General features: G+C 45.1%; 3 protein-coding genes, 2 long non-coding RNA genes and 2 pseudogenes across 6 annotated transcripts; 4 read left to right on the top strand and 3 right to left on the bottom strand.

Moving 5' to 3' along the window:
• Nucleotides 1-1,081: 1,081 nt before the first annotated feature.
• LOC117189266 lies at nucleotides 1,082-2,157 on the top strand (annotated as a pseudogene).
• A 5,185-nt stretch (nucleotides 2,158-7,342) lies between these two features.
• On the top strand, nucleotides 7,343-8,512 carry LOC117187105 (mitochondrial carrier homolog 2-like). Its single transcript, XM_033389044.1, has one exon. The coding sequence runs from the start codon at nucleotides 7,343-7,345 to the stop codon at nucleotides 8,510-8,512; it is 1,170 nt and encodes a 389-aa protein (XP_033244935.1).
• A 1,019-nt stretch (nucleotides 8,513-9,531) lies between these two features.
• Nucleotides 9,532-10,167, top strand: LOC117187104. The gene is made up of 2 exons (XM_033389034.1): nucleotides 9,532-9,796; nucleotides 9,872-10,167. Exons 1-2 carry the CDS (start codon nucleotides 9,604-9,606, stop codon nucleotides 10,165-10,167), a joined length of 489 nt encoding a protein of 162 aa, XP_033244925.1. The 5' UTR covers nucleotides 9,532-9,603.
• A 4,806-nt stretch (nucleotides 10,168-14,973) lies between these two features.
• On the top strand, nucleotides 14,974-16,232 carry LOC117189417. The gene is made up of 2 exons (XR_004473400.1): nucleotides 14,974-15,922; nucleotides 15,994-16,232. It is a non-coding gene; the product is annotated as an uncharacterized LOC117189417 (long non-coding RNA).
• Nucleotides 16,233-16,403: 171 nt separating this feature from the next.
• On the bottom strand, nucleotides 16,404-17,369 carry LOC117189284 (annotated as a pseudogene).
• A 35-nt stretch (nucleotides 17,370-17,404) lies between these two features.
• LOC117189352 lies at nucleotides 17,405-18,062 on the bottom strand. 2 transcript variants are annotated; one of them, XR_004473366.1, is made up of 3 exons: nucleotides 17,963-18,062; nucleotides 17,559-17,891; nucleotides 17,405-17,495 (listed from the first exon to the last, which is right to left on the bottom strand). It is a non-coding gene; the product is annotated as an uncharacterized LOC117189352 (long non-coding RNA). The 2 variants fall into 2 exon arrangements; XR_004473367.1 differs by having other exon boundaries at nucleotides 17,559-17,887.
• Nucleotides 18,063-18,414: 352 nt separating this feature from the next.
• Nucleotides 18,415-20,481, bottom strand: LOC117189314 (mitochondrial carrier homolog 2-like). Its single transcript, XM_033394469.1, has 2 exons — nucleotides 20,263-20,481; nucleotides 18,415-20,187 (listed from the first exon to the last, which is right to left on the bottom strand). The coding sequence occupies exon 2, from the start codon at nucleotides 20,116-20,118 to the stop codon at nucleotides 19,594-19,596; it is 525 nt and encodes a 174-aa protein (XP_033250360.1). The 5' UTR covers nucleotides 20,119-20,187; nucleotides 20,263-20,481; the 3' UTR covers nucleotides 18,415-19,593.
• Nucleotides 20,482-21,315: the final 834 nt, after the last annotated feature.

Raw genomic sequence — 21,315 nt, 5'->3', positions numbered from 1 at the left:
ATCCAATTCAGATTCTGCAGTCTAAAAGATATGGTCATTCTCTACGATTCTGCGTTTTTGGTTTTATCGTATCTTTAAAAAAGTGGATGCCACAGATTTTCGTTTTTTGTGGGGGCGGAAGTGGGCGGGGCGAAGTTTTAAAATATTTTTGTAGCAGTGACATATCACAGAAGTCTGGATCCAAAACATCGTTGCTCTAGCTCTTATAGTCTTTGAGCACTAGGCGCTGAAGGGGACGGACAGACGGACGGACGGACGGACGGACGGACAGACGGACAGACAGACATGGCTCAATCGACTCTGCTATTGATGCTGATAAAGAATTTATATATACCTTATGGGGTCGGAAACGATTCCTTCTGGACGTTCAATCACATCAACTTTTACCACAAATCTAATATACCCCAATACTCATTTTGAGTATCGGGTATAAAAACACCCAATTTGTCAAATTTTCGCAACCAAAGCCACCCGTTCAATTAATTCAAGGTTAATTAAAACAATTGTCAATTCTTTCAATATATTTATTAATATGCTAGAATTAAACATTAAAATGTGCGTTCGCCATGCCAACTGCCTCGCCATCAGCCCAGAGTTTTTTAACGAGAGATTGTGAATGTGTAGTGCGTGAATATTTGCGTGAAGTAACCTCTTGGATGTTAACGATATAAAAACCTAGGAAAGCTGTGAAGGGGAATGATAAATTAGTTCGCGGTGCATCCACTATTTGCCACGGCTTCAACTTAACCCGTCAAAAGCTGTACGCTGTCCGTCAAGGATGGCTGTGTACCAGAGTAGAGGATTGTTCGCCAGTTTAAGCAGAGTTGTCGCCTTGTGATTCGTAGAAGTAGAAGATGCCATCATTTCAAATATCGAAATAAGAGTGTGCCAGTGTTGCCAATGTTGTTCCATCCAACGGAGAGCGTCACATCAGTTTACAGGGCTTTCCTAGCAGCGTTGCAACGCGTTGTGTCGCATGACATTGTGCGTGTATGTGTCTTGGCTGACAAGAAGAAGAACGAAGAGCATTGAGGAACGAAACTGGCCTACGACGGAAGCACTGCTGTTTAACACTCACTATATCGAAGTCTAAGAATGTCTGCCATTAGCCTTAACTGCCGATTTGTGTAAGTGCTCTTCTGGTTTTTTTCACATTTTCAATTTTAGGAAAATTTTATTTTTAACACAAAGTGATTTTGGCACCTGCAGAAAGTAGCCACCAATTTGTGCTTCATGCCAAGCAGTCTGAAGCCATGTCCGGTGATCAGAAAGTGCTGTTAAAAGGGCATTCGTCTCAGTATGTCAAGCTGAATGTTGGTGGTCGCTTATATTATACTACAATCGGAACACTGACGAAGCATAATGATACAATGCTAAGCGCTATGTTTAGTGGTCGCATGGAGGTGCTAACTGATTCAGAAGGTTGGATACTAATAGATCGCTGTGGAAACCATTTTGGAATCATACTCAACTTCTTGCGCGATGGCAGTGTCCCATTGCCCGAAACTAACAAATAAATAGCTGAGCTACTTGCAGAATCAAAATACTACTGCATTACCGAGCTTGCATTGTCATGTGAACGGGCACTATATGCACACATTGAGCCAAAACCTATTTGCCGCATTCCATTGATAACTTCGCAAAAAGAGCAACAACTTCTAATCAGCGCGTCTTCGAAACCGGCTGTTATTTTAGTGGTGCAGCGACAAAACAACAAGTATTCATACACAAGCACATCCGATGACAATTTATTAAAAAATATTGAACTTTTCGACAAGCTCTCTCTGCGTTTCAACGAACGCATTTTATTCATCAAAGATGTTATAGGACCAAGTGAAATATGTTGCTGGTCCTTTTATGGGCACGGAAAAAAGGTTGCTGAAGTGTGTTGTACTCCTATAGTTTATGCAACTGATCGAAAACATACTAAAGTGGAATTTCCTGAGGCACGTATTTACGAAGAAACACTTAGTGCTGCTATACGAGAATCGAAACGCCCCTGACCAAGATCTAATGCAGGCCACATCTTCTGTACGTGTGGGGGTGTTAGCGGAACAAGCATGCATCAGTATACAAGCGACGAAGAGGAAGAGCGAACTGGACTAGCGCGGTTGCGATCAAACAAACGGAACAACCCCACATGACACGCATAGGTTTTTTATAAACTTAGTTCTGATGGCGTTGCCTATCTACAAGTTCAGCTCGTTGCTGACTTCTAGCGTCAGTAAATGTATAAAACGCGATCGGATGTATAGTTCATTAATATAACCGAAACTAAGTTTTTTTAGGAGATGTTGCCCTTATGGAGCCCGAAACGATACTGAATTGTTTGATTTTTTCAATAGCTCGTATACTTTCACTTGTACTACGACTGGTTTTGAACCGAGCATGGCCTACTACAGCAATCCAATTTTTTGACAACGTGTTCTTGAGTGGATTTGAATGTCATGGCTTGATTTCGGCAGCTCTGATACTGTACAGTCTAGTACATTTCCGTTCTGCGACACCTGTGAGCACCGGGCTTAGCAATTCACATTAGGGAAATACATGGGCGAAAGGAAAGCTTTTGTGAATCGTTTCTTAGTGCGAGGCTTAGAATTTGCCCATGTTGTTCAAAACAAGCAGAATTGACATAACAAGAGTAGACCTCCAATCATTTATGCATGTCCTGACTGGGCCTGCGATTCGGTCTGGGCCTCCCACTTCTTGATCTACGGATCGATACGTTCCTTGGCCCGAACGACCTTCGATGGGATGTGCATGCCTTTTTCTGATTGGCACCCGGGCTGCCTCTCTGTAAACTTCGACCTCCTCACAAACCGTCTTCGCGAACGCCTTGCCAATCGACTGGGCTCCCAAGAGTACGATCCTCGCTAAGTATCGGGCTATAAATGTAATATCTGAGAAGAGTAGTAACTAACTAACTAGTAAATGACTAAAATATAGAAATGTATCCACAATTGGCTCAGCTGTAGCGAAAGACAACCAATAGTGGACCTCCTGTTTTTCTTATTATCCGATGGGTTATAACTCGATTCGTAGCTTTCTTAGAATAACGTGAATATACTTATTGTATTCACGGTGCTACGTGTAAAGTTAAAAAGAAATTACGTTTGATCTAGTACTTTATTTTGATGTGTCACGGTGGGGACACTTTTCGCCTACAGGGGAAATATACCCAAGCTGAAAAATGTTTTTGTTGTTATATGCGCATATTATTGCATATATGGACACTTTTCGGCTGAGATTGCATTCGGCGAGATTTCGACACATTTAATTGAATAGTTTCACGTTCACTTCGTCAGACTCATTTTGTATTCTGAATATGCCTAAAAATGCCAGCCAACGATTGTGTCAAAAGCTTGGCACATGGAATGGAATGTAATCAAAACGTTTCCTTGCTCAGATTCTCTCAGCTTCCGCATCCGCTCCAGAGGCGTATCTGCATATGTATGGAAGTGAGTGTGTGTGAAGCTCATAAACAAATTATACGCAAATTGACAGACTTCCGGGCGTAAGGCTGTCAAGCAGTTAAGTCCCTCTTGTTGTTGTTGCTGCTTCCAATCCTTGGGGCACGTACGTTGTGGCAGCTGCTCCTTCCTCTCCTTCCCGCATTCCCACTCTCTCTGGGGGAGATCTGATGCAATGTAACGTGTGCGTTAGGGGTATTAACGTAATTACAATAATGACTTGTTGCCTTACCGGGGTCCCATCCCAGAGCCCAACCGCCTTTGCCGCTCCGGATCCCTGGCAGTCATAATTTTATGTGTCGCATGGAGAGAAGAAGCGGCAGCGAGCCATCTCTCTGTGTGGCAGTGGAATCATCATTCACTTAACTGCTCGCTGCAAATGCACAACAATTGCAGTTGCAGCTCTCGGCTTTCTGGCCATTTTCCGTTAAAATTCACCAACTGTAATTGATCGCATTTGCGTTTTGTTGTTTGATTTCATTGTCTTGTGCGTGAACTGGTGTCTGGAGCCGCCCGAAACCCAAACTGAAACCAAAACTGTGGACGCTGCTGCTGCTGCTACCCATTTTCTAGTTCAGAAGCCGCAGATTTAGCTGTTGGCTGGGGCTCATTCATTATGCAAACACCTCCACATGGCTATCTAAACGTGGCCATGGCCAGCATCGTGCTCGCTTCGCTCTGGCAGGACTGGCAGGAGTCCTGCCTTTTGCGATTAGTTGCCATTTAAACTTCTATTACCGCCCCGATCGGTCCACCGATTCCGATTCCGATTCCATTCCGACTCCTATGCCTACATCTACATCTATTCCCATGCCTATTCCCATTCCCATTCCAATTCCCATTCCAACTCTGATTCCATTTGGTTTGGTATTTTTGTGCTGCTGCCGGGAGGAGTAGGAGTGCGGCCGGCGGATGGAACGCTCGTCAGTTGTGTCCGATGGCTGGCCGCCATAGCATTTTGATTTCCGCACTGCATCCGGCAGTTTTAATCCCCCGACAGGCAGAGCGCCAGCCCACACAGTGTCCTCTCCTCCCTCGAAAATGCAACAAAAAATTTTAGAGTGCAAATGCAACAAGAAGTGCGAATTTTGTCGCACTCAAGTAAACCTCATGGAGGTTTCCCTTACTGAAACTGATTTGGATGGGCAATAAATGGAATATATGAATATACATATAAGAACCGTTTGAGAGTGAATGAATTATCGTACGGTTATGTTGTACATGCAATTAATGAGAATAAAAGATAATTTCTTCCTCAGTATAGAGTACTTCTAGAAAAAACCAACCAATGGATAATAGATGATGATCTCTTTCCAGATAGAGTACAGAGAAGAGTACACTCATCTGTGGAAGGTAGAGGGTAGGGGATGGCGAACAGTTCACTATTTACCACACACGCACATGCAACGTGGGATCTGCTGCAACGTGGCAAGGCTGGCGTCGGTGATGCATGGCCATGGCCATGGCGCTGAAAGTGGTCGGAGCAGGCCTAGTGTCCGTGTCCAGTGTCGCATTCATTGCCATTCATTCGCTGCTGCCGTTCGTGGTTCGCCCCGACCCCCGACCCCTGGCCCCCAGTCCCCAGTCTCCAGCCTCCAGCCCCAGTCCGCCACCGGCTATCCACTCCCTGGCCGAATTCCGTACTGTTGTTGCTTGTGGCTAACATGCAAGCTTAGGATTTGGAAAACAATTTCACTGTTAGTGGAATGTCAACGTCAGGTCTCGCTTCTGCCAGTTCCACCGTATCCTCCTCCTCCTCCTCCTCGTCCTCGTACTCATGATCTAAAATTGTAGGCGCGATGCGTCGCACACATCACTAATTAGTGATGTGCAATAATCGTGCGTGTGCCTGTGAGGGAGGGCAGTTGTTGGAGTTGGTCGCCAGACGCCTGCCAGGGGATTCGAAAGCACGGCCATGGCCATGGCTGCGGGACTTCGACGTATTTGGCTCGGTTCAAAAATTGCAACATTGTTAATCAACTGTGCGTGTCGCATAAGTTGCATTTGCTTTCAGTTGGTTGGACGGGATTGGATTGGATTGGGGGCAGGAGGAGCCCATGGGCATGGGTGGTGTGCGAAAGTGCTCTGGAGGCCACAAAATGGCCCATTCATTCGGGTGCACGCTTCGGCCGTCGCAACCTTTGGCCAAGTAAGTGAAAAATTGCACTGCGGATGAAGATCATAGCTAAATATGTTGGCATCCATGCTCAAGGTCAATCGAGCCCAATTCTCCTCAGCGAACGTTCCCAGTAAAGCATTCTTTTATTTACGGAAGAATTCTCCCGATTTCTATTCTCCCAGATATGTCCCGCAGGCGTGCATTTATTTGGTTAAAATAAACGTTCCTTTATCCCTGCACAATGGTTTTCGTTGGTGGTGCTGCTGTGCCCCTTGCCTTGATTTTAACATCAAAAGTTTCTCCATGATATTCAAAAAAATTGCAACCTAATGGGAAATGGGTGAGGATGACCAAGAGGCGGAGATGGGTGCTGGGTGGCGGGCTGCCAATACGTCTGGCTGCAGTAAATTGACCAGAAAAACAGCAAAGGGCATCGGGGTCAGCCTAATTGAAATTTCATGTTGTAAAGCAAGCGAGCGGACGGTTGAGGCCGATTGCGTGGTGGCTACGAGGGAGTTCGTCGGTGGATTCTCTGGGATTTGTAATCAAGAGAAGAGTAAACGAGTGGGAGAAGGAACAACAAGAGGGAGGAAAAGAGAATTTTAAATTTTCCAAACAGCAAAAAATTAAATAAAAGTTAAATCGACAATAAAGAAATTCAACAAATTAAAAAACAACTGCGACCGATCGACCTATATGTATTATATGTATATATATTTAATATAGGTAATCCCTTAAGAAAATATCTTCAGGAATAGTTACTCTTTGCTTCTTTAGGTAGTGCTTCATTCAGCGTCGGTTTCACACATATATTTAAGACACTTTCCCTAACTGGAACTCTCAAAGAGTACAAATTCTGCTAAATAGAGTTGGGACCGATACATGTTGAGGGCTTTCTTTGGCTATATTTTTCAACATTCTTCCTGCAATATGTTCATCCCAGAAAGTGTGCCGAATATACGCTGTTTCTTCAAAGATTAAGTTTCTTATATATTTTTAAAGAAGCCCTTTTCTGTTTGCTTTGCTTTATTTATTCCTACTTGCATTGCCCAATATTTTACAAAACTGCTCTAAATGATCAATTATCATTTGGTAAAAATATCTTCTGATTTTGCTGTTTCCCTTGGCTCTATACTATTCTATTATTATACCCTTGACTTGAAGAGTGACGGAAGTGGATGTGTGCAACACCCAGAAGGAAGTGTTTCCGAGCCCATAAAGTATATATTAAATTCTTGTTCAACATCAATAGTTGAGTCGATATAGCCATGTCTGTCTGTCCGTCTGTCCGCCTTGTTTGACGCCCAGCTCTCAGAGGTAATAAGAACTAGAGCACCCCAATTTTGGATGCAAACTCCTATGATATCACACTTAATCATATTTGTTTAAAAATACTAAATTCTAAAATCCGCGGCCATTGCCGCTATTAGTTTTTTTTTAACCTTCAACTTAACTCTGCACGACCGTCGTCTATACATATGTACATATACGTAAGTATGTATGTATATATGTATGCATATATTAATATATATTTTTTTGTGTTCGTAGAAAGCAGTGCATTATAATGTAAGACTTAAAATTCTAATTTCAGAACCCAAGAATTGAAAAGTATCAGTATACTTTTTTCGCTCGACAGAAGCACAACTACCGATATACTTCATAACTAAATTTTTTTCTCAAAATTGGGTAAGTTTCTTTATAAAAAAAAAAGAAAAACACTATTCGAAACAATTTTTTTCAAATCAACGGAAATATGTCTGGAAATCGCCCTGAATTCCGGATCGAGGGGGAAGACTATTTTGTGCTCCTGGATATCGAAGACGACTTGGTTTTGGCCGTGATCCCTTTGCGGAACAACGGTGCTGGCGATGGGAGCTACGTAGAGGATGGCCTTCACTTATGGGATCCTGAGCAGGGCCTTCATCGCCTGGTTGCCGGTCGCTTCGACATTAATGAAATTCTGGACATGGTGGCCCTTAATGGGCCGGACCACATTGAGCCTGGAGAGGGCCCGCTGCAGAATAACAACAGGATAATCGAACAGGATGGACTCAATGACCTTTTGGAATTTTTCTGCACGGAGGTACTTTGGACTACGCTGATGCACCCGTTCCATCATGCCGGTGTATTGATGCAACTGGGCTTTGAACCTTTTCCTGGTGAGATTGTCCGGCTGGGATTGCTCGGATCGCGCAGTCTTCTTCCTGGGGCGCAACACCTCATTGGGTACATCCATCAGAGCGATGGATTCTTCGCCCTCTTTCGGGGTCTCAAGGCGAGCATCGCGGGAAATTTTACTTCCTACCTGATGGAGGCAGCTATGGCGGCGATGGGTCTGGAAACTCGCAAACTCACCCATACGACTGGGACTTCTGTGAAGGATGTCTCATGGAACTTGCTAGTCAGAAGCATCCGATTGACCTTGAATCTGGTCGTCACGCAGCCGTTTACTGTAGTCTTGACTCGCCAGATCGCCCAGTTTATAGGTTGCGAAAACGTCTACAAAACTATGGGCCAAACCATCTTCAAGATATTCACCGAAGAAGGCGTGGCCGGTTTCTACGCCGGCTTTGTGCCCCGCCTGCTGCGCAATATAGGCATCATGGCAGTCACCACTGTCGCGACGGCTCTCTTCTTCCACTATGGGCCGCAACACAGCACCATTCAGGTACTCAGCGAGGTAATAGTCAATATTTCGTCCTCGTACGCTCTGCACCCGTTGTCAGTGGTGGGCACCTGTATGGATGTTCAAGGGTCCCCCTTGGCTGCTGCAATGCCGTCTCAAATGCCGCACTATGAACACTGGACTAAGTGCTTCTATGATATACATCAAGGTAGTGGATTCTACCACCGTGGGGGCGTTCTTTTCTGGCGTACGGTGCCTGTCAAGGGGCTGCATGACTTGATCGGACGCCCGAAATAAGCACAGAGTTGGCTCAGCCCTTTTTTTCCAGCTATTTGTTGAACAAAATAAACAAGAATTGTCTACTTCAATTGATTCTTTGTTACAATGATATTTTCCATAGATCCTGTAACTTTTCACACTCCCTTGATAGCTAAAGGAGGTATTTCATTTGACAGGTGCAACAGCGGATCACTGCTAGCCTTCACGGTATATTTATACCATCGCCATGGAATCGTAAGAGACGAATAATAGGAGTACCCGTTTGGTTGCCTGCCATAGCAACTGAGATTATTGTGTATGCTATTACTATTAATATTGTCATACCACTAGTCAGACGAAAACAATTCATAGGACGGGACCATGGCCCGATACCTATCGAGGACCGTTCTCTTGGGGGCCCAGTGGATTGGCAAAGCGTTTGTATCGATCAGGAGATCAAGAAGTGGGAGGCCCAGACCGTATCGCAGGCCCAGTCAGGACATGCATAAATGATTGGGGGTCTACTCTTGTTATGTCAATTCTGCTTGTTTTGAACAACGTGGGCAAATTCTAAGCCTCGCACTAAGAAACGATTCACAAAAGCTTTCCTTTCGCCCATGTATTTCCCTAATGTGAATTGCTAAGCCCGGTGCTAACAGGTGTCGCAGAACGGAAATGTACTAGACTGTACAGTATCAGAGCTGCCGAAATCAAGCCATGACATTCAAATCCACTCAAGAACACGTTGTCAAAAAATTGGATTGCTGTAGTAGGCCATGCTCGGTTCACAGCCAGTCGTAGTACAAGTAAAAGTATACGAGCTATTGAAAAAATCAAACAATTCAGTATCGTTTCGGGCTCCATAGGGGCAACATCTCCTAAAAAAAACTTAGTTTCGGACGAAAATCTGGGGATATTCACAAATCTCAGAGACTATTAACGCTAGAGTAACCAAATTTGGTATTCGCACTCCTGTTAGATCTCACTATAAAACGTATATCTCAAAATATCGCCCCACCCCCTTCCGCCCTCACAAAGGACGAAAATCTGTTGCATCCACAATATTGAGGATACGAGAAAACCTTCATCTCCTGGTTGCCGGTCGCTTCGACATTAATGAAATTCTGGACATGGTGGCCCTTAATGGGCCGGAGCACATTGAGCCTGGAGAGGGCCCGCTGCAGAATAACAACAGGATAATCGAACAGGATGGACTCAATGACCTTTTGGAATTTTTCTGCACGGGGGTACTTTGGACTACGCTGATGCACCCGTTCCATCATGCCGGTGTATTGATGCAACTGGGCTTTGAACCTTTTCCTGGTGAGATTGTCCGGCTGGGATTGCTCGGATCGCGCAGTCTTCTTCCTGGGGCGCAACACCTCATTGGGTCATCAGAGCGATGGATTCTTCGCCCTCTTTCGGGGTCTCAAGGCGAGCATCGCGGGAAATTTTACTTCCTACCTGATGGAGGCAGCTATGGCGGCGATGGGTCTGGAAACTCGCAAACTCACCCATACGACTGGGACTTCTGTGAAGGATGTCTCATGGAACTTGCTAGTCAGAAGCATCCGCTTGACCTTGAATCTGGTCGTCACGCAGCCGTTTACTGTAGTCTTGACTCGCCAGATCGCCCAGTTTATAGGTTGCGAAAATGTCTACAAAACTATGGGCCAAACCATCTGAAATTTTAGAATAGTTTTTCTAAATAAAGATACCGAAACAACTTGGGTGACTGCAATTTTGTATTTTAATACGACGAAAAAAAGGAGTGCGTGCGTTCGTTTTCATGGATTTTTCTCGACTTCCTTCATATATTAAAACAATTTCTTCTGTGTCTACCTTACCTACGGTGGCAAAGCGGGGCGAATTCGCCAAGAGCGAGAGAGCGAGCTTTTATTGCGCTACCGCTTTGCCCTAGCCTAACTTAAACTAGACTTCATGAAATACTATCCTAATAACAATTATTATTATCCAAATGGCGCTACACCGGTCCCGCTGAAGGCCTGGAAGGCTTCAAACCATTGGCAGAAGCGCCAACTTGTGGATTGGCCTCCTGAACGTGGCTCCGCTGCTCGTCCTTAGGTCGACCACTCTGACCCTTCCGTCCTGCCCGGCGGTTGTTCCGACCACCCTTCCGAGGAGCCACTGTTGAGGGGCAGGTTGTCCTCGGCGACGATTACGAGGTCGCCTTCCTTTATGTTTGGCTCCTCCTGGTGCCACTTGCATCTTATTTGCAATCCCAGCACATACTCCCGGGACCATCACTGCCAGAACATTTGCCTGGCTGACGAGACAAGCCGCCATCGCTTTAAGCAGCTCAGACCCTCCTGGTCCGGGGTCCTGGGTGCTGGGGGTGCGATGAGCGGCCCGCCTGTCAGCAGGTGCCCGGGAGTCAGCGCGTCTCCGTCGCTTGGGTCTGGGCTTAGGGGTCCTAGCGGGCGCGAGTTACGTACCGCCTCGATCCCGACCAGCACGGTCTCCAGCTCCTCTGCGGTGAGGAGAGCGCTTCCGACTGCCCGTAGGAGTAGGCCCTTGGCAGACTTCACACCGGCCTCCCAAAGTCCGCCCATGTGCGGTGCTCGAGGCGGTATGAAGGCAAACTCGCACCCGCTTCTTGACGCAAATTCGCGTATCGCGTCCGCTTCCGCCTCTATCTTCCTCCGCAGTTCGCTGAAGTGGCGACTTGCTCCGACGAAATTTGTCGCGTTGTCGCAGTTCACGCGTTGCGGACATCCTCGACGACCGACGAACCTTTGGAATGCCAACAAGAAGGAATTAGTCGTCAAATCGGAGACAATTTCTAAATGAACCGCCTTGGACGCAAAACAGACAAATAACGCTATGTAGGACTTATAAGGGGGCCTTCCACGAATTTTCAGAGTCGTATAGACTGGGCCACAAAAATCAAAATTCACTATCCAAATGCGCTGTCTAAGGATACTCACGAGTGCTCGTGGGCCGGCATGAAAATTCGTTTGATGCAGATAGCGAACGTATGTCTGCACAAACTGCGAGCGTTTTGTCAATAACAAGGGAAACTTGGCATTATATGACATAGGAGCGTTAACTAGTCGCCCCCCAACTCGCAACAACGAAAAAGAGCACCATGTCCCAGCCTCTTCATGGATGAAGGGATTCAAGCGCTGAAGACTGGGGCCTAACTTGGTGCCTTTACGAACCCTTTCAATATCTTCTTGAGACTCATTTTTCTGTGTTATTTCGACTATTTTTAGAAACGCCTCGTCGTATTCTACGGATGACGGAATTTATCCAAAGTTGAGACTTTTGTCTTTGCATTTTCGGATGAAGCGGAACACGAAAACGAACACTCTTAGCAGTTTGAGGTGTGACGAGTATCCCTCGATTACATCCACTAAGTAATTTGGCTTGGCCGCGACGGTCAGTCCGACCGATTTCTTCCGACTTTCCATCTGTATCTCTTCTTCGGAAAGCTCGAAGTGTGGATTTCTGGGCCAGCTCTCTTCTTCAAACTTTAAGAACTCTGGTCCACCAAACCAGATCGACTGCACGATTTCCTCTACGTCACAACCTCTCGAAACTATGTCTGCTGGGTTCTGTTTTGTTGGCACATGCCGCCACGTAGCTTCACTTGACCAATCTTGAATCTCCGCTACTCGGTTCGCAACGAATGTTGACAACGACGAAGGGTGGGATCTGATCCAATGAAGAGTAACTTCTGAATCTGACCAGAATATCATTTTATCAATTGGAACCTTGAGCAGTGATTTGATTCGCTGACAAAGGTCTGCTAGAAGGTGAGCGGCACATAACTCAAGCCTTGGGAGCGTTTTCGTCTTGAGTGGCGCTACTTTCGACTTTGCAGTCAACAAGGAGACCTTGAAACCTTCTGCAGTCTTTCTACGGATATAGACGCAGGCTCCATAAGCTCTCATGGATGCGTCGGCAAAGGCATGTACTTGAATCGGTGACATGGGATCAGTATGCACAAATCGAGGTATGGTAATCTTCTCCAACTGACCCAAGGATTCTTTTAATAAGTTCCATGCTGTTTCCAAGTTCATTGGAATTGACTCATCCCAATCTAGCTTGTTGAGCCAAAGCTCCTGCAGTAGGATCTTTCCCTTAATTACTAAAGGACTTAACAAGCCAAGGGGGTCAAACAGCTTTGATGTCACCGATAATATGTTCCGTTTTGTCGCTCGGAGACCCATAACTGACGTGTCAATTTGGAACTTAAAGACGTCTTCGTGTGGCAGCCACGATATTCCTAACGCCTTAGTTGACTCTGAGTCCGAGATCGTTATCGGTTTAACTGTGCTCTCGGATGCGGTGACCTCAGGTGAGTTCGAAAACCATTTAGTCAATTCAAACCCAGCAGTTTGAAGAACCTGAGCCACATCAGACTTAATTGTCTTTAACTCCTCCACGCAACCAGCACCAGTCAACATGTCATCGACATAGAAGTCGGAGTCAATAACTTCAGCAGCTTTAGGGAATGAGAGTTTTGCAGACTCACTCAACCTCTTCAAACACCGAATAGCCAAAAATGGGGCTGGTCCAGTCCCATAAGTTACGGTGTTGAGCTGGTATATTCTCAAGGACTCAGACGGGTCTCTTCTCCACACTATGAGCTGGAATTGTCTATCCGCATCAGCGACCCAGACTTGGCGATACATCTTCTTGACATCGGCTGTCAAGGCGTACCTGTGTAGTCTGAATCGGAGCAATGTCGAATACAGCTCATCCTGTATCGTAGGACCGACCATCAATATGTCGTTCAAGGCCACCTGAGAGGACGTTTTACAAGACGGATCGAAAACGACGCGGAGCTTGGTCAACGTGCTTTGAGGCCTCAACACACACTGATGTGGAATGAAATAATGTGGAGTTTTGGGGATTGTGTTGTCTGTGGTAGACATGTGACCCAAGGAGAGGTACTCTTCCATGAACTCCAAGTACATTTTCTGCAACTCGGGGTCACGAGACAATCTTTTTTCAAGCGATAAAAACCGCCGTTTAGCCACTTCAAAGGAGTTGCCTAAGATACTGGGATCTGATTTGAACGGCAGTCTTACTTCAAACCGACCTGAAGGCACGACCTGAATAGTCCTTCTATAATGCTTTTCACATAACTTGTGTTCAGGAGATAAAGACTTTTTAGAAGACGGCAATTCTTCCAGTGACCAAAACTTTTGTAATGTATTGTCGATGTGGATCACTGACTCTTCTCGACAACTCAAACAATTCCTAGCTTCTTGGGTGGCAGTCACCTTTGGAGTGTATCTGCCCGACACAATCCAGCCGAGAAGCGTTTTCTGCAGAGTTGGATAGTCAGGACCTTGTCGAATCTGACCAACAGATAAAAGTTCGAAAAATGTTTCTGCACCTATCAACATATCTATCTTCTGTGGCTTGAAGAAATATGGGTCTGCAAGTGGTAAGTTCTTCGGGATTTTCCAGTCACTCACGTTAAGTGTCTGATCAGGGTGATACCCCGAAATGGACCTTAGAATCCAGAAATCAACCGAAAACTCACTACCAGTAATTCGCGACTTCACCACCGTGTGTATCTTTTTCTTGACTTGTGAATTGGATTCACCAATACCAAGCAAGTTGATACACGACTCCTCCCTACGGATCTGTAAGCGCTGTGCTAAGTCCTCAGTTATAAAATTGGTTTGAGACCCCGAGTCAAGCAGAGCTCGGGCCAAAACATGTTCACCATTATTTGTTCGGACGCTTACGATCGACGTAGCCAGAATAACTCTATCCATAGCTGTCGCATGGAGAGCATGCGAAGTGGAATGTTGATTCTGATTGGAAGGAGGAGAAGAATTCTCTGGGGGTGATGGTAACGCTAGACTTTTATTCGCCACTGTGTACCTATGCAATGAGGTATGGTGTGAGCAGCCACACACTCGACACTTCTTAGCTTTGCATCGTACTACAGAGTGGCTTGGCTGCAGACAATTGATGCACAAGGATGCAGTTTTTGCGAATTCGAACCTTTGCATTACTGCCAGCCGACCAAATGGACTGCAATCTGTCAACAAATGGCCTTTTGCATTGCAGTAGCTGCATTGTTGGTTTTTGGTATTCGCGGTGGAACACGCGAATGAGCTCCGATTATGCGGCTTGCTTGGCACAGCTTTCTGCTCCGGCTTTGGTTTGTCCGAATTTTCGGCCGAAAGATGCTGATGTCTGCGATTAAGCAACTTTTCACAGTCCGTCCAAAGTGGCAGTTTGTCATAATCGAGCTGTTCTTCCCATTTCTCTTTGGTCACCGGATCGACTCTGCTCAAGACGAGATGAATAATCATCGCATTCGAGATCTTTTTATCATCGCCAATCGACAACAACGAACCATATATGGATGAGGCGGTATCGATAAGGTTCCTTAAGGACGATGCTGATTGCTGGGTCATTTTGGGAAGACTAAATAGGGCATCAATGTGATTTTTAAAGATCAGACAATCATTATCGTAGACCCGTTTTAAGCTAGCCATTGATTTCTCGTAGTTGGTCTCGGTTACTTGGAAAGCCCTAACTGTTCCCAACGCTTCACCGGAGAGACACGAAAGCAAATGGTTGAACTTTTCGATAATTGGAATGCTTTTGTCATTGTGAACTAGAGTCTCAAATAAACCTATGAAGTTTTTAAAGTCCGAAAAGTTGCCGCTGAACTGCGGCAGAGCTAACTTCGGAAGGCGAGCACGAGTTGGGCCACCATAAGCTGGTACTGCCGGTATTGTCTCATCAGCTGTCTTTAATGCGCAAATGAGAGACATTAATTTTGCCTTTGTGACATCGGGACCATGGCCCGATACCTATCGAGGACCGTTCTCTTGGGGGCCCAGTGGATTGGCAAGGCGTTTGTATCGATCAGGAGATCAAGAAGTGGGAGGCCCAGACCGTATCGCAGGCCCAGTCAGGACATGCATAAATGATTGGAGGTCTACTCTTCTTATGTCAATTCTGCTTGTTTTGAACAACGTGGGCAAATTCTAAGCCTCGCACTAAGAAACGATTCACAAAAGCTTTCCTTTCGCCCATGTATTTCCCTAATGTGAATTGCTAAGCCCGGTGCTAACAGGTGTCGCAGAACGGAAATGTACTAGACTGTACAGTATCAGAGCTGCCGAAATCAAGCCATGACATTCAAATCCACTCAAGAACACGTTGTCAAAAAATTGGATTGCTGTAGTTGGCCATGCTCGGTTCAAAACCAGTCGTAGTACAAGTGAAAGTATACGAGCTATTGAAAAAATCAAACAATTCAGTATCGTTTCGGGCTCCATAGGGGCAACATGTCCTAAAAAAAACTTAGTTTCGGTTGTAAAAATAACAAAATTTTTGTGTTAAAAATAAAATTTTCCCAAAATTGAAAATGTGAAAAAAACCAGAAGAGCACTTACACAAATCGGCAGTTAAGGCTAATGGCAGACATTCTTAGACGTCGATATAGTGAGTGTTAAACAGCAGTGCTTCCGTCGTAGGCCAGTTTCGTTCCTCAATGCTCTTCGTTCTTCTTCTAGTCAGCCAAGACACATACACGCACAATGTCATGCGACACAACGCGTTGCAACGCTGCTAGGAAAGCCCTGTAAACTGATGTGACGCTCTCCGTTGGATGGAACAACATTGGCAACACTGGCACACTCTTATTTCGATATTTGGAATGATGGCATCTTCTACTTCTACGAATCACAAGGCGACAACTCTACTTAAACTGGCGAACAATCCTCTACTCTGGTACACAGCCATCCTTGACGGACAGCGTATTTCCCTAATGTGAATTGCTAAGCCAACATCTCCTAAAAAAACTTAGTTTCGGTTATATTAATGAACTATACATCCGATCGCGTTTTATACATTTACTGACGCTAGAAGTCAGCAACGAGCTGAACTTGTAGATAGGCAACGCCATCAGAACTAAGTTTATAAAAAACCTATGCGTGTCATGTGGGGTTGTTCCGTTTGTTTGATCGCAACCGCGCTAGTCCAGTTCGCTCTTCCTCTTCGTCGCTTGTATACTGATGCATGCTTGTTCCGCTAACACCCCCACACGTACAGAAGATGCGGCCTGCATTAGATCTTGGTCAGGGGCGTTTCGATTCTCGTATAGCAACACTTTAAGTGTTTCTTCGTACATACGTGCCTCAGGAAATTCCACTTTAGTATGTTTTCGATCAGTTGCATAAACTATAGAAGTACAACACACTTCAGCAACCTTTTTTCCGTGCCCATAAAAGGACCAGCAACATTTCACTTGGTCCTATAACATCTTTGATGAATAAAATGCGTTCGTTGAAACGCAGAGAGAGCGTGTCGAAAAGTTCAATATTTTTTAATAAATTGTCATCGGATGTGCTTGTGTATGAATACTTGTTGTTTTGTCGCTGCACCACTAAAATAACTGCCGGTTTCGAAGACGCGCTGATTAGAAGTTGTTGCTCTTTTTGCGAAGTTATCAATGGAATGCGGCAAATAGGTTTTGGCTCAATGTGTGCATATAGTGCCCGTTCACATGACAATGCAAGCTCGGTAATGCAGTAGTATTTTGATTCTGCAAGTAGCTCAGCTATTTCTTTGTTAGTTTCGGGTAATGGGACACTGCCATCGCGCAAGAAGTTGAGTATGATTCCAAAATGGTTTCCACAGCGATCTATTAGTATCCAACCTTCTGAATCAGTTAGCACCTCCATGCGACCACTAAACATAGCGCTTAGCATTGTATCATTATGCTTCGTCAGTGTTCCGATTGTAGTATAATATAAGCGACCACCAACATTCAGCTTGACATACTGAGACGAATGCCCTTTTAACAGCACTTTCTGATCACCGGACATGGCTTCAGACTGCTTGGCATGAAGCACAAATTGGTGGCTACTTTCTGCAGGTGCCAAAATCACTTTGTGTTAAAAATAAAATTTTCCTAAAATTGAAAGTTTTTTAACGAGAGATTGTGAATGTGTAGTGCGTGAATATTTGCGTGAAGTAACCTCTTGGATGTTAACGATATAAAAACCTAGGAAAGCTGTGAAGGGGAATGATAAATTAGTTCGCGGTGCATCCACTATTTGCCACGGCTTCAACTTACCCCGTCAAAAGCTGTACGCTGTCCGTCAAGGATGGCTGTGTACCAGAGTAGAGGATTGTTCGCCAGTTTAAGTAGAGTTGTCGCCTTGTGATTCGTAGAAGTAGAAGATGCCATCATTTCAAATATCGAAATAAGAGTGTGCAAGTGTGTTTTCCGCACAACTATACCCTTCCGAGGGTCGTGGGCTCGCCAGAAACACATTTTGTTTGTGTAACTCCAGCAGCAGATGTTGTTCCATCCAACGGAGAGCGTCACATCAGTTTACAGGGCTTTCCTAGCAGCGTTGCAACGCGTTGTGTCGCATGACATTGTGCGTGTATGTGTCTTGGCTGACTAGAAGAAGAACGAAGAGCATTGAGGAACGAAACTGGCCTACGACGGAAGCACTGCTGTTTAACACTCACTATATCGAAGTCTAAGAATGTCTGCCATTAGCCTTAACTGCCGATTTGTGTAAGTGCTCTTCTGGTTTTTTTCACATTTTCAATTTTAGGAAAATTGTATTTTTAACACAAAGTGATTTTGGCACCTGCAGAAAGTAGCCACCAATTTGTGCTTCATGCCAAGCAGTCTGAAGCCATGTCCGGTGATCAGAAAGTGCTGTTAAAAGGGCATTCGTCTCAGTATGTCAAGCTGAATGTTGGTGGTCGCTTATATTATACTACAATCGGAACACTGACGAAGCATAATGATACAATGCTAAGCGCTATGTTTAGTGGTCGCATGGAGGTGCTAACTGATTCAGAAGGTTGGATACTAATAGATCGCTGTGGAAACCATTTTGGAATCATACTCAACTTCTTGCGCGATGGCAGTGTCCCATTGCCCGAAACTAACAAATAAATAGCTGAGCTACTTGCAGAATCAAAATACTACTGCATTACCGAGCTTGCATTGTCATGTGAACGGGCACTATATGCACACATTGAGCCAAAACCTATTTGCCGCATTCCATTGATAACTTCGCAAAAAGAGCAACAACTTCTAATCAGCGCGTCTTCGAAACCGGCTGTTATTTTAGTGGTGCAGCGACAAAACAACAAGTATTCATACACAAGCACATCCGATGACAATTTATTAAAAAATATTGAACTTTTCGACAAGCTCTCTCTGCGTTTCAACAAAAAAATTTTATTTTTAACACAAAAATTTTGTTATTTTTATAACCGAAACTAAGTTTTTTTAGGAGATGTTGCCCCTATGGAGCCCGAAACGATACTGAATTGTTTGATTTTTTCAATAGCTCGTATACTTTTACTTGTACTACGACTGGTTTTGAACCGAGCATGGCCTACTACAGCAATCAAATTTTTTGACAACGTGTTCTGTTAGCACCGGGCTTAGCAATTCACATTAGGGAAATACATGGGCGAAAGGAAAGCTTTTGTGAATCGTTTCTTAGTGCGAGGCTTAGAATTTGCCCACGTTGTTCAAAACAAGCAGAATTGACATAACAAGAGTAGACCCCCAATCATTTATGCATGTCCTGACTGGGCCTGCGATACGGTCTGGGCCTCCCACTTCTTGATCTCCTGATCGATACAAACGCCTTGCCAATCCACTGGGCCCCCAAGAGAACGGTCCTCGATAGGTATCGGGCCATGGTCCCGTCCTATGAATTGTTTTCGTCTGACTAGTGGTATGACAATATTAATAGTAATAGCATACACAATAATCTCAGTTGCTATGGCAGGCAACCAAACGGGTACTCCTATTATTCGTCTCTTACGATTCCATGGCGATGGTATAAATATACCGTGAAGGCTAGCAGTGATCCGCTGTTGCACCTGTCAAATGAAATACCACCTTTAGCTATCAAGGGAGTGTGAAAAGTTACAGGATCTATGGAAAATATCATTGTAACAAAGAATCAATTGAAGTAGACAATTCTTGTTTATTTTGTTCAACAAATAGCTGGAAAAAAAGGGCTGAGCCAACTCTGTGCTTATTTCGGGCGTCCCATCAAGTCATGCAGCCCCTTGACAGGCACCGTACGCCAGAAAAGAACGCCCCCACGGTGGTAGAATCCACTACCTTAATATATATCATAGAAGCACTTAGTCCAGTGTTCATAGTGCGGCATTTGAGACGGCATTGCAGCAGCCAAGGGGGACCCTTGAACATCCATACAGGTGCCCACCACTGACAACGGGTGCAGAGCGTACGAGGACGAAATATTGACTATTACCTCGTTGAGTACCTGAATGGTGCTGTGTTGCGGCCCATAGTGGAAGAAGAGAGCCGTCGCGACAGTGGTGACTGCCATGATGCCTATATTGCGCAGCAGGCGGGGCACAAAGCCGGCGTAGAAACCGGCCACGCCTTCTTCGGTGAATATCTTGAAGATGGTTTGGCCCATAGTTTTGTAGACTTTTTCGCAACCTATAAACTGGGCGATCTGGCGAGTCAAGACTACAGTAAACGGCTGCGTGACGAACAGATTCAAGGTCAAGCGGATGCTTCTGACTAGCAAGTTCCATGACACATCCTTCACAGAAGTCCCAGTCGTATGGGTGAGTTTGCGAGTTTCCAGACCCATCGCCGCCATAGCTGCCTCCATCAGGTAGGAAGTAAAATTTCCCGCGATGCTCGCCTTGAGACCCCGAAAGAGGGCGAAGAATCCATCGCTCTGATGACCCAATGAGGTGTTGCGCCCCAGGAAGAAGACTGCGCGATCCGAGCAATCCCAGCCGGACAATCTCACCAGGAAAAGGTTCAAAGCCCAGTTGCATCAATACACCGGCATGATGGAACGGGTGCATCAGCGTAGTCCAAAGTACCCCCGTGCAGAAAAATTCCAAAAGGTCATTGAGTCCATCCTGTTCGATTATCCTGTTGTTATTCTGCAGCGGGCCCTCTCCAGGCTCAATGTGGTCCGGCCCATTAAGGGCCACCATGTCCAGAATTTCATTAATGTCGAAGTGACCGGCAACCAGGAGATGAAGGTTTTCTCGTATCCTCAATATTGTGGATGCAACAGATTTTCGTCCTTTGTGGGGGCGGAAGGGGGTGGGGCGATATTTTGAGATATACGTTTTATAGTGAGTTCTAACAGGAGTGCGAATACCAAATTTGGTTACTCTAGCGTTAATAGTCTCTGAGATTTGTGAATATCCCCAGATTTTCGTCCTTTGCGGTGGTGGAAGGGGGTGTGGCGAAATTTTGAAACAAACTCGTCTCGGTTCGATATCTTAGGAGTATGGATACCAAATATGGTTGCTCTAGCTTTTATAGTCTTTGAGATCTAGGCGCTAATGTTTTACTCTAAGCAAAGCCGGCTATGCTACGTGTGTGTTAGAGAGGGACAGGGCGAGAAAAAATGAAATTGTTTTCTTGATGCTGGCTATAATAATAATACGATCCAATTCAGATTCTGCAGTCTAAAAGATATGGTCATTCTCTACGATTCTGCGTTTTTGGTTTTATCGTATCTTTAAAAAAGTGGATGCCACAGATTTTCGTTTTTTGTGGGGGCGGAAGTGGGCGGGGCGAAGTTTTAAAATATTTTTGTAGCAGTGACATATCACAGAAGTCTGGATCCAAAACATCGTTGCTCTAGCTCTTATAGTCTTTGAGCACTAGGCGCTGAAGGGGACGGACAGACGGACAGACGGACGGACGGACGGACAGACGGACAGACAGACATGGCTCAATCGACTCGGCTATTGATGCTGATAAAGAATATATATACTTTATGGGGTCGGAAACGATTCCTTCTGGACGTTCAATCACATCAACTTTTACCACAAATCTAATA

The sequence above is a fragment of the Drosophila miranda genome, chromosome XL (genome assembly GCF_003369915.1).
Source record: "Drosophila miranda strain MSH22 chromosome XL, D.miranda_PacBio2.1, whole genome shotgun sequence".
Lineage (NCBI taxonomy): Eukaryota > Metazoa > Arthropoda > Insecta > Diptera > Drosophilidae > Drosophila > Drosophila miranda.
Note: the sequence above shows the minus strand (reverse complement) of the source record. Positions and strands in the feature narration are given on the sequence as shown.

What these genes read in the sequence shown, in the direction of transcription:
- LOC117187105 (XM_033389044.1), top strand. Translation starts at nt 7,343, where the DNA reads ATGTCTGGAAATCGCCCTGAATTCCGGATCGAGGGGGAAGACTATTTT.
- LOC117187104 (XM_033389034.1), top strand. Translation starts at nt 9,604, where the DNA reads ATGGTGGCCCTTAATGGGCCGGAGCACATTGAGCCTGGAGAGGGCCCG. An exon ending in GGGCTTTGAACCTTTTCCTG is followed by an intron (nt 9,797 to 9,871) that starts GTGAGATTGTCC and finishes TTGGGTCATCAG; the next exon opens with AGCGATGGATTCTTCGCCCT.
- LOC117189314 (XM_033394469.1), bottom strand. Translation starts at nt 20,118, where the DNA reads ATGGAGGCAGCTATGGCGGCGATGGGTCTGGAAACTCGCAAACTCACC.